The following is a 12141-nucleotide window of genomic DNA, read 5'->3' on the forward strand; positions in this document are numbered from 1 at the left end:
TGGAAGAGTTTAGTTTCACTTGGATTATTGCACTGACAGGGTCCATGAGCAAAACAAATGAACAGACAAAATGTACCCAGAGCCAAAATGCAGATTCAAACACTCCTGGCTATGATTTGGGTTAAGACGACATCATCATCATCATCATCATCATCATCATCATCATAATGCCAAATCCCCAAGTGCTCTCAACTAATGCCATTCCTGTGAAGACGTCCAGCAAAGTTTCTGATTTTCAGTCATTGTCCAGAAAGAAAAAAATGGTTTACCTCATGTAGGTATTTTCTCACTGCACATGAAATCAGAATTTTCTTGACCAGTTTCTCCTGTCTGGACAGAAATTAGTCAAGGGTAATGAAGAGCTAGGCAATGATTCTGAGTATCTTCTAATATTATAAATGTACATAATTCCTTGTTGTACTAAAACATCATGTTCATAGCTCTTCTGTATAATAAGAGATTGAGACAATTCATTGTGTAAAATCTCCGTTTATACGGAGAGAAAAACAAATGTGTGCATAAATGGACTTGTACATATACATATGCATATGTGACTATAGATATAGGCAGCTTAATTTCTTTTCCTAGGTCTTTCACTTGAACCTTCACTTGTCTGATCTGCTCAATCTTTCTCTTTTTCTATAAAATACATGTATTTAGCATTTTTTTCTTGAGTGTCTGTTGCTCAAAATGATTAAGGACTATAAAGTAGTTTATTAAAATAAGTTAAAAGAACATAGCTTATTTAGCCAAAGATTCAAAAGGGGTTATGACATTTCTTTGTATACACAAAAGATTTGAATCTGAAGTGGGGAGAAGAACGATGCAAAGAGAATGATGCAAACTGGAAACTGAAGTAGGCAAAATATCAGACAGTGATAAACCAATCATGACCTCGAAAGTACCAAGTCTGGCATTGGTCCAAAAGGCTATTAGAAAACTAAATAACTTGAAGATGGAGCTCAATCCCTACAGAAGGGTTGAGGTAAGTTTGGAGGAGAAATCCTGGAAATAGACTTTACAGATGTGATACCTCCTCCCTCCCCCCTCCTCACAATAGCTCCAGGGAGAAGGAGAGTGTTGAAGGACGGAGTAGGAAGCAATCGTTTCCCCCATGTCCATTCATGCATGATTTGGGTTCCATGTGTGTTTTTCAGATTCTGAAGTCCTGGATACTGGGCAGAGCTAAGAAGGTGCAGCAGTGCTCGTGTGGCATTCGCCTCTCACAGGTACCCAGTTGCTGTAACCTGTTTGCACACAGAGAATTAAAACAGATCTTGAGCAGAGAGGAATTTTTTTCTCACTGAAGTACATTGGAAGTGGTTGTTGGGTTTGGGAGGTTTCTCCTCTTTTCTCTGATATGGGTGCGATTCGTCAAAGTCAATGTACATAGCAAAACCTACATCCCATTCTTTTCTGTATCTTTTGCTCTGTTCCTCATTATAGGATGTCTTTAAAGGTATAGGCTCTGGCTAGGCTGTTTTGTTTATGCTTTCCTGATTTATGACCTCCAGGTGAGTTTCCGCTAGGAAAACAGTTTTTCAAAATTATGCCTTTAATGTGATATCCATTCAAGAGGCAAGGCAAATGTTTTTAGGAAATAAAATATAGTAGGGCACAGTGACATTTGAAATTTATGCCATCTCCCCTATGCAGCAATAGTGACAAGCAGACATCTGCTCCAGCATTTCCATGAGGTCTTCTGCCTACATAGCACTCTTTATTTTATTGACAGCTCCATGCTCACTTTAGAGCTTTATCCTGCTATCACTGCATTGAATGAAAAGTTGAGATTTTCATGCAACCTGTCAACATCAGCTATGTTTCCTTTAAGACAGGCATCAGAGGACTCTGAGGCTTGTCATGAAATAGTGAGTGATGACAAGCCTGGCTTTAAGTGTATAGGTTCTTTCACATGAAGAAATTTTATGCAAGTGGAACCTATTCCCTGTTTTCTTGGTGGATTTCTGATAGGTTCACTGTGCCCTGATTAATTTGTCTTTTCTTGTGTGTAACAGCATTACATGTACCAAACTGGCTAGCCTCTACAAATCATTTGCTACATGTTCTTGGAAAGATATCAAATCCAGAAAGAAGTCTAATTAACCTTTGCGGTCAAGCTGATAAGGCACAAACTTACCTGAAGCAGTAACACTGGCTAAATACAGATGGTTAAGCTTGATGAGGACATGAGTCATCAATATGTCCTTTAAGATTTTACTTCCCTCTACATATCATTTTGGCAGTCACGTTTTATGATATCTCCCCTGCTATGAAATTTTAGATAGATGCAAATTCCTGGGAGGTCTGTGTCATGCAGTTTAAATCTCTGCATATTTCTACCCAAGGAATGAGAAATTATCATCTGATGCGTTTCTCTGGCCTCATTTTGCTGTTTGAATCATGGTGCTTCTGGCATATATGTACTGGTGAATCCTCTTGGGAATCCTTTTGGATGAAAGATATTATCCAAATGTAAATTTTAACTTGTTAGAAATACCACTTCTAAATTTGTGTTAGGAATTATATGAACAGATGTTTGAAAAGCATGGCCAATTCCCTTTGAAGTGCAAGACATAAGCAAGTGCTGTTGCCTGCCTGATTTGAGCCTAGAATAATAGGAATTCAGGGAGCCCAGGAGTTAAAAGCAAAGAATACTGGAAAAGATAGGCAAGGTCTGTAAGAGTCCCCACCCCCTACCTTCTCTTTTTTAGAGTTTTTTTTTCACTTTCTCTTTTTTTTAGGAAAAAAGAGACATCATGAAAGAAACTAGTTGTTGTCTTCTTTCAAAGCCTATCACATTCCCAAAGAGTCTGGCCACTACCTTCATCAGCTTTGTTTACAGCTTTAAATTTCCCATGTACCTCCACTGCTTTCTTGATAACGCAGCCTCCAGCAGTCTCCATCTCCGTCCACCCTAAGAGCTGCTGCTCATCAAATTCACTCATTTTGCACTACTGAGAACAGGATGCTGCTGCATCTGCTACATGTTTGAAAAGACCTGACTTGTCCCAAAGACTTGAGTCATTTTTACTATGTTCTTTAAGGATGCATAAACTGATTTATAAACACAGGTCTAGAAACAATCTGTGTGCCAGAAATGTTCAGTCTTGTTTTGGAAGTAGATTAGAACCTGCCTTCAATGTACAACATTTCTGCAATTGCCAAAGAATGAAGATCACTTAAAAGTTGTCTCTGCTGATGTTCAGAGTTGTCTTGTTTTGCCTTCTACCAGCCACCCTCCCCCATTTACATCGGATCCAATATTCTGTACTGAACCCATACATACTATGTGCATTTCTTCAGGCAGCACCAAGATTCCTGCCAAAGGCCACATGATGCCAAAGGGGCATCACCTTGCCATGTGATCTCCATTCCTGTGAGGAACACCTCTGCAGACACTTGCTTCTCCTCCATACATCTCTCTACCCCATGCAGAATGCGAGAGATGGTATGATGACAGGTCAGAAGCCAGGAACAAGGAATTATGCAATTCCTGTCCATCGGCTTTCTGTGTTAAGATCTGCATGTGGGTAGACTCCAACCCCGCAGACACTGGCTGGAAAGTCAGAAGCAGCCGGGTCAGTCTGCTATGTGGAAGTGACCAGATCTTCCACTGTGGTCAGGCTACACTGCTGTTTGAGGTCAAGTAAAAAAACTTAGGGTTGCAATGAAAGGCAGATAGTGGCCCAAGGCCAACATTAAGGACAATGTAATTTTGATTACAGCTACAGCTTTACTGACATAGCAGAATTATGCAAAACCGGGTAAGAACACACGTACACAGATTCTTCACTGAATGCATTCATTGGGTCACCCCACTATTTGCAGTGGTTAAGCTTTAGGCAAAGCAGCAAGGTGTTGGTCTCCTCCAAAAAAGTTTTCCCCAGTGACAGTCTCTACTGTTGACATAGCTGGAGAAAAAAATGCTTGTCTTTCACTTCCCTTAATCCTGCCAGTTTGTAATGCTACACAGTTAGGACAAAAATGAACCAGAATGAGAATGAAAACTACTGGAATAAATGTTCTACTATCTAACCTGCAGCATTCTCTGCACTTTAAGCACAAACACACCCCCAGTAATAACACTATCTCACATTAATTCAGGGCCTTTCGTCCTCTACAGCTTCACAAGCTGTTTTAAGAATATTGTGTGGATAGGTGGTTACCATTTGTAGGCAATGCAGAGCACAGAGAAACACTGCAGAATAGAGGATAATAATAGTACTATGTTTAGTTGAAAATATGAGGCAAGTTTTCCACCCATGAAAATTCCTCCAAACTGGAATCAGACCACCATGGGCTTAGTATCTTCTCCTTTACTGAATTTACCTCTGATCATCAATTTTTATCTGTGTAATTGTTCTTTCAGAAAAGCATCATCTTCTAATGATATGCATCATGGATGGGAAACAATGGTCTCATGCTGGGATAAAAGGTGAACGAGTCACCTACTGAATTGTTTATGCCACCCATTAAGGGTCTCTGAAAGGTGCTATTACAATACAAAATGGCTGACATTACACTATCAGACTCTATCCAGCAAAAATAAGTACAGGAATCACAGATACCATGCATACTTGGTGGCACTGAAAACTAAAGAAGCAAAATGTCAGAATCTTTGCTAAATTCAGATATGCAATTGTTCTCCGAGTTACTTTCCTGAAAGTATAATTACTTCCCCGAAACTATAATTACTTCCCCTTTACTAATGTTTTTATCAAAACTTCATGTCCCTCATGACACTGGGAAACTCATAAATACACACACAAATGAAAAGATATCCAAAACAAAACTCTTATGGGCTGGTCTTAACAATCAACATCTGAACATATCTCTCAGGTCTTTGTTCTTGTAGAGTCCCTTTAAAAACCTTGTGTTTTTTGACAGTTATTATCATAGCAGTTCTGCTCTAAAACACAGTGAGGTCAAGTGGAGCCTTTCCATTGATTTTATTGGCATTTTTATCAAGATCACCATGCTGTATTTTCCATTGGAACAAATCAGGAAGTATATGATTTTGTACGTACATTACTGACTTTTCAATGGATATGAGCCAATGGCCACTTCTGCTTTGCTTACCCAATTTTTGATACTTTAGAAGTCAAGACTCTTGGTATTTTTAGCTGCTGCTTTAGTATCAAACAAACAAACAAACAAACAAACAAACAGCTATGTGGCAAATTACTCTAGAGGTTGGAGTACGGTTCCACATCTTTTTAAGTATTACTGGTATGGTAAAAGTACACTTAGGAATGTAGAGATCATCTTGAAGATATCAGGTGTTACCCCACTATCTTCAGTGATTAAACGTTAGAGACCCCAGAAGAAAAAAGAGCAATATGGTCAAAACTTCCTTCTAAAGACCTTCCCTAATCTCTACTACTGGCATTCATTTTGACCAACACACACTGCCATATAATCTCTATCAATATTTACTTAGGCCTTGCTGTTGGTTCACTGTTTTTACCTAGACAACAAGATTCATGGCAACATTCACGTATCATAATCTAATCACAGATGAGATACTGTAAACGAGGTTTACGTGACTGTACTAGAGTGGCTCAACAGGTTTTGGTCCATGTCTAGTACACTTCTGAGTGCTTTTGATTTACAGTGACATCCCATCAGATTTCCATCCAGAAGGGCATCTAATATCTAATATTGGTTTGGAAACTTCCTACAGCAACCAGTTCCTACTTTGCCTCAGCAAATTCCTCCTATAAAAGGTTTATTTATTTATTTATTAATCACATGCAATAATTGGTGTTTTGAACAATTTGGAAGATCCTTTATTATTTGTTTTGCTTTTTTGTTTTCTCAAATCAAAGTAACCTGTCAGTGAATTAACTGGATGCAACTTTCTTTACAACTCTGTTGACCTGTTTTCACAATAAACTTTCAGGTGCCTGCCTGTTGTTGGCCCAAGGGTGAGAAACTGAGCTTTACTTCCTCAGGTGGGACATGCTCCAAAAACCAGTTACTGTGCATCTTTCCATTGACTTCAGTGAACTTATTGTACATCGCTCATTCTTTGGCCACATGTCTACTTATTGATCAAGGCCTTTAATATGTTATCAAACCAAAAGGTGTTAGCAGGTGTTCTGCCTACATCCATACACAGATTGACCTGCTAGCTGTGCATCAGGAAGATGAAAAGGGATTCAAACAGCCAATTTTTTGTTGAAGTTAACGAATGCTGCAGTATTATCTATGTTAGAGGAGTTTCTCTTTTCTGCCAATCAATTTCATTCAATGTTGCTCAAGACCTAACTGAAATCTACGAGGCTGAAACAAATTCAAGGAAGGCTGATGCCCTGGAGAAATTACTGACGGATTTGTTTGAGGAAATAGAAGTTTAAGCCCCTTTGGAGATAATCTCAAAAGTATGAAAAAGATTTTATGCAATTAGTCAAAGATATAAGCATATATGACTATGCCCACAAACACTGAGGAAGCTTGGGTCTACCTCTTGTGAAAATAATATTTTTACTGTGGACTATTAATCATCAAAAAGAAGAAATAAATCATCATCAGAACAAACTAGATAATTGCATATAAGTTATCTCAGTTTGTTTCTTTAGCTGCACTTTCAGCTAATTCCAGTTTCTTGGATTATGTGGAAAAAGGACAAAAGTGTAATGAGACTGTACAATTTTCGAGAAAGTCTAGCAGTACTGCACTCCTTACACAATCTCTTTTCCATGAGCCCTGAGACCACAACTTTTATGATAAAGTTAATCCAACTTTCTTTCAGTACTATGTTATGAATCCTATTATGTGAATAGTGCTATAAAAGAGCCCGTTTCTGTCCAGACATTGCAAAAGGAGGCATAGGCATCCAGTACAAACACTGCAGATATCCAACAGGGGGTACGATGAAGCCCACCTTTTTTCTTTTGTCTAATTAATTACATTCTAGAAATAGTAGCCATATCTATAAACTGTTATCATTCTTACAGATCTATTGGGAGGCACTCCTTTATGTCATACCCTTTCATTCAATATTGTTAACATAAAAATATGCAATACAATGTAGTGAGGTTTGTTATGGTTACTAAAGATAAAGATCTACACATTCACCCCCTGCCTTTTCTGAGGCAACTTTAGCCTGATGGTTTTGTTCCTCCATGCATGGGTACAGTATCTCTTGGTACTAGTAAGTCAATGGAGTAAATACTATGCCAAAGGGAGAATGATTGTTATATGTGGCTATCTTTAAGTGTCGTGCACAGTCAGAGAAGCAAGGGAGAAGCTGTATTTCCCATCTACACTCCTAGCTCAATGGATCACAAGGTCTGAATCTGGCTGATCTGGGTTGCAACAGCACAGAGCAATCTGTAAATCCCCATATTAAATCACTCTGTTAGGAAGAATTTTGACAAATATCCGAAAGTCAGTAATGCACATATGTCTTCATCACATAGAAGCTGAAACATGGACTACATTGATGGTGTGGTGCAGAACAAATTTTCAGGATTTTCTTGGATTATGTGAAACATGTTCCCCTAATGAAAAGTAAATATTATAGATATAATAAAGATAAAAATCCAGTGCCCACCTCAAGGGTTGGACAGTGAGGAGTAAAGATATGCCAGATGGATGACTGCCCAAGTGAACTGCACTGCAGCCTCTACATAGGTGAAAATTCATTATTCATAAGTATGTAAAATCATTTGACTTTTTTATAAAACATTGGTTCATCTGACTTGTGGGCAAGTTCATGTGGAGAAATACCCATCACTTCAATTAAGAAAAATAATGGGTCATATTCTCCTGTGGCATGATTTGTCATTCCTGCACCAGTACAGTCCATTGTGTGACCATGATGATAGCAGTATAGAGGTATTACACTCTATTGTAAGTGGTCCCCCTTAGTACAGAAATAAATCCTATAAACACACCACATGTATACTGCTCAAATTATAGCCATTCTGCATTTTCTGTTCTGGTAAAGGTGTACGACTTCTACATACAGACAAAGCAAATCTGAAGCAAAACCAACCAATCAAAAAACACTGTCTACTTGGAAGGATACATGTAAAATTTAGCAAAATAAGCAAGGTTATGAGGAAAAAACCAACATGTTGCATGAGCTGTGGAACAAGAACGCCTGGTTTCATGCAGATCTGCATTATTGGTGATTAGTTCCTGGCTTCTCTGATTACAAGGGTTGAGCTCACACAATGGCCTTTCCTTTAATAGGGACATTCTTTCTTTTGCATGACCCCCTATTTTCATGGAGCTTGCAAGAATCTAGGGCCTCTGGGATTGCATACCTCTGTCAGATTTCACTGAAATGAGCCACTGACCTCAGGTGTTGTCTGGGAACAGCAGGTGAATAGACAGACAGACCCACGCTGCGTCACTGAATGACCTTAACTCGCACAAAAAAGCCAACTGAAATAAGAAGAAAAAAGATATTTTATTCAATACAGTAGACAGATGGAAGCAGCAGGTTTTTATATTCACTTAAATGTGCATTTGCCCAATATTCTTTTCTGTTCCTTCTTCTGTTCCCAAGCCCAGTACCTCAGTGAAATGGAGCACCATAACCTGGGGTAGAAAAAGACCTTAAAGGCAAAGATGCAAAAATGCCATTAGCACAGCTGAATCTCCAGAAAGGCCCTGTGGCTTTCAGCAATCTGTTTCCTGACAGGTCCTGCAGCAGACCCAAGGGAGGGGTGACCAGTGCTGAGCAGTGAGGTGTAGCACTGATGCACAGCTTTCTTGGCAAGCCTAAGGCCACCATGTAGAGCAGCAGGGTAGAGAACCCTAGAGGTAGGCTGAGGAGCAGTGAAACAAGATAGCTATGAAAGGTTTGTTGCTTTGCCTGTGCAAGAAGGGAGCCCAAGCTTTCCTCCCACACCAACTCTTTGTACACTCCTGGGCAATGAACTTCACACAGCTATACAAAGAGTCCCTTTTCCTGGTAAATCACACAGGGACCTTCCCGCTCCCCCAGGATCAATTGTCTTGTAAGCACAAAGGAAAGGTGTAAAAAGCCTTGCTGGAGAGAGAAGGAAATCCTTGAATGAGACTCCCCAGCAAAGGATGACCACACAGTCAACTCTGTGCCACGTGCTTTGCACACCTTGTGGGTGCATCTCTTCCAAACTCTCCTTGTTCCCAGACAGTATCTTGACTTGCAGTGACAAGGATCAACTGGCATACGTTGGAGCAAAATACATTGGTTGTAATGTGGCATTTCCCTCCCAAGATCCCCTTCAGTCTTGTGTGACACAGAAGCAAAACAGACCCAACAATGAAGACCACTCTTTTCAGCCCATCCTCAACAAATAGCTTCAGTTCCTCATTAATTTCCAAGATGTAGAAGAGACAACACCTTCCATGCGGGAGCCACATGATATCACTTTGTGTTCTGCCACCTGGGACTGTTTCAATTGCAAATCAATTAGAAGTATTTAGGTTGTTTAAAAAAAAAAAAAAAAAAAAAAAAAAAAAAAAGTTACAACTTTAGCCTGCCAATGTTTTGTATCTCTTTAGAGTACAGAAGTAGCCAGTAACCCTGTGTATCCCATGCCAGTTTTAGAGCAAAAACTTGCAGCAGCTTTCCAGATGCTGTAACAAGGGACACAGAGTACAAGTTACTGAAGTTGGTCTTGCTGAATGAGCCCACTTAAATCCAAATGGGATATAAATCCATAAGATCTTGACTAGGTCTTACCATCCTGCAACACACTTTCCATGAGCAATTGCCTCAGTATCTTACAGCTTTCTGGGGAATAGGCTGTAATTGCTGTAATTTGATTTGAGGACTGTCAATGAGCAGCTTTAGGACAGAAGGGGTGGGGGTGGGAAAATTATTTAAAAGGTCTGTTGTCATTACCTTGATTTGGGATGTTGACTTAGAAGAATTGCAGCAGATCTCAAGGATGAAGCTCTGCAGGGGCACTGAACCTACTGACTAAGGACATGTTTATTACTGGGGTGTTAGATTACAGTTAATAGAAAGGAAGGAATGAGTTTTTCTGGTCAATACATAACAACCTTTCTACTAAGACATAAACAAATCCTTGTGCAATTGCCAAGTGACTTTTTTCTTTTTCCGTGTCTGTGAAAGCATTTTGAACATTACAAGTGGCCACTTTGCTGACATTAAGAATGCATCTCACCGAAAACTGATGGTCACTGCTGAAACAGCAATCAAAGTGTTGCTTGGACTTCTATCCAGTGATAAATAAAACAGAGGAAACAACCATATGGACAGCATGGCTCTATTTCTTGAACAATCCAAGTCTAAAAATGACATCAAAAAGGAGGACTTCGGGGAAAGGATCGGAGTATAGACTAATTCAATGTGACTGTACCAGGTCTATATTTTCTTCCTTGTGTACGTATTCTATACAATAACTTACAATAATAGTGTTCCCAGCTTTACTACTTTACTGTCTCTGCTTTTCAGCAAATATAACTAAACTATGACTATTTGCCTTCAGCTGTCACCAGAACACAAATACTTTAAGTTAGTATCTGCTGTATATACCTAGTTACAGATTTAATTAACACAGTAACTGAATAGAAACACAGAGCAACCACTTTGCAGAAGGCTCTTTTCACCTAACTTTGGGAATCTGAAGTCTGGGCAAATAAGACCACATAAACGCCTCACTTTCCCTATCCTAGTCACCCCGAGAGAGTGATCATCTTCTAGAGGTGCTCTCTGGACTAAGGGAGGTCTGTATGAACCCCTACGGCCAGAGAGCTGTCTTCAGATGGGTCAGGTTAAGTGAAAGGAGTCCTGCTTAACATGACAGCATATATCCTTAGAGATTTTAGCTTATGTAGAAAATATAGATACTTTTATAAATCAGCTTCAGCAGTACAGGCTAATTTAGATTAATTTTACATAGGTTTTGTGGTATGCCTGCACTTTGCTGCTGTTGGAGTGGCAGCAGGGTAGACATGCCTTTAGGAAATGGGATGTCAGTTTGTTTGGTGATTTGTGCAAGGTGTTGAGAGTCCTGAAGCCTTGACAGTGAATATGCTGAGTGTAGGCTGGGTACCACTTGGTGTACGCTGTTCAGTACTACTTGAGTGTACTACTTGTTTAGTAGTTTATAATGCTTTTTTAAAGTAATACAAACAACAGAAAACAAAGCCATGAAACAAACCAGACACTACATAATGAATATCGTCATGTTCTAGGTTCTTTCTGAAATTCTCAGATCTCTCATTTAAAAAAAAAAAAAAAAAAAAAAAAAAGCAGCTGGTCTCTGCACATCAGCAATATTTTCTTAAATAAGTGCTATGGTCTAAAATGCAGCACAAAATCTTGAAGGTATTGTTTCCCTTCCTTCTGCACTATGTAGAAAGAATTAGAAACTATTCCTGTTTATCTGGCATTTATCTCAAACATGAGTGAACTACCAAAAGTAAAAAGAAGCTATTTGTAGAGAACAAATATCTGTTTCCTTATCTACTTTTTCTTCAGGCCACTGAATTTTAACTGGCAAACAAAAATCGTTTTGTGGCTCTGAGACTTATCAGTCTTCATCGGAAACGTTTATTTACAAGCAGTTTCTCAAAGTTGACTGTATTATATGGTAAATTCAAGTGTTTTATAAACTAAAAGTCAGCACTTAAGCAAACTGATAAAACAACATTTACGTGAACAGTAGCACATCTATGCTTTTGACCCAGCATGTTTACTTACAGATGGAGTATTAGTCTCAACCTAGAGGTTTCATTACACTACAGTAGCAGAGCTATTTCAGAGATTGACAAAGCTAGCTCAGTCTAGCCCCAGGGTAAAAAATATCAGGGATTCCCTTGGTTCATTAGAGGTACATAGAGAGGTTCATACAGAGCATGCTGCGTCTCCACCCTTACTCACTCGTCACCCTGAACTCCACCAGAATTACCAACCCCTGCCACAAGCTTGTCACCCTCCATGTCTCTACTGCTCTACCACATATTTTCTCTCTTTGGAATGTCACTGAAGCTCCTTTACATAGGGCAGCTACGTGGCAGCTACATCCACATCAACAGCAGTAAACAAAGTGGCTAGTTCACCCCGAAGCCCCTAACCCCATGCACTGGGTGGCCAGGTCTCTCTGGCCAGTAGACAGATACTGAAGATACCCTTCTACAAACCTTCAGGCTCCATTCCCTGAGGAG

At 39.4% G+C, this 12141-nt stretch overlaps 1 protein-coding gene across 1 annotated transcript in view; it reads left to right on the forward strand.

Moving 5' to 3' along the window:
• Positions 1 to 889: 889 nt before the first annotated feature.
• LOC309593139 (mucin-5AC-like) overlaps positions 890 to 12141 on the forward strand; it is a gene marked incomplete at both ends in the record, with an annotated part of 95829 nt that continues 84577 nt past the window's right edge. Inside the window, 2 exons of the mRNA XM_082317295.1 lie at positions 890 to 985; positions 1158 to 1229. Of these exons, the coding sequence (XP_082173421.1) occupies positions 890 to 985; positions 1158 to 1229 (168 nt within the window). The remainder of the gene's footprint in view (positions 986 to 1157; positions 1230 to 12141) is intronic.

The sequence above is a fragment of the Platalea leucorodia genome, assembly GCF_965183815.1.
Source record: "Platalea leucorodia genome assembly, chromosome: 7".
Lineage (NCBI taxonomy): Eukaryota > Metazoa > Chordata > Aves > Pelecaniformes > Threskiornithidae > Platalea > Platalea leucorodia.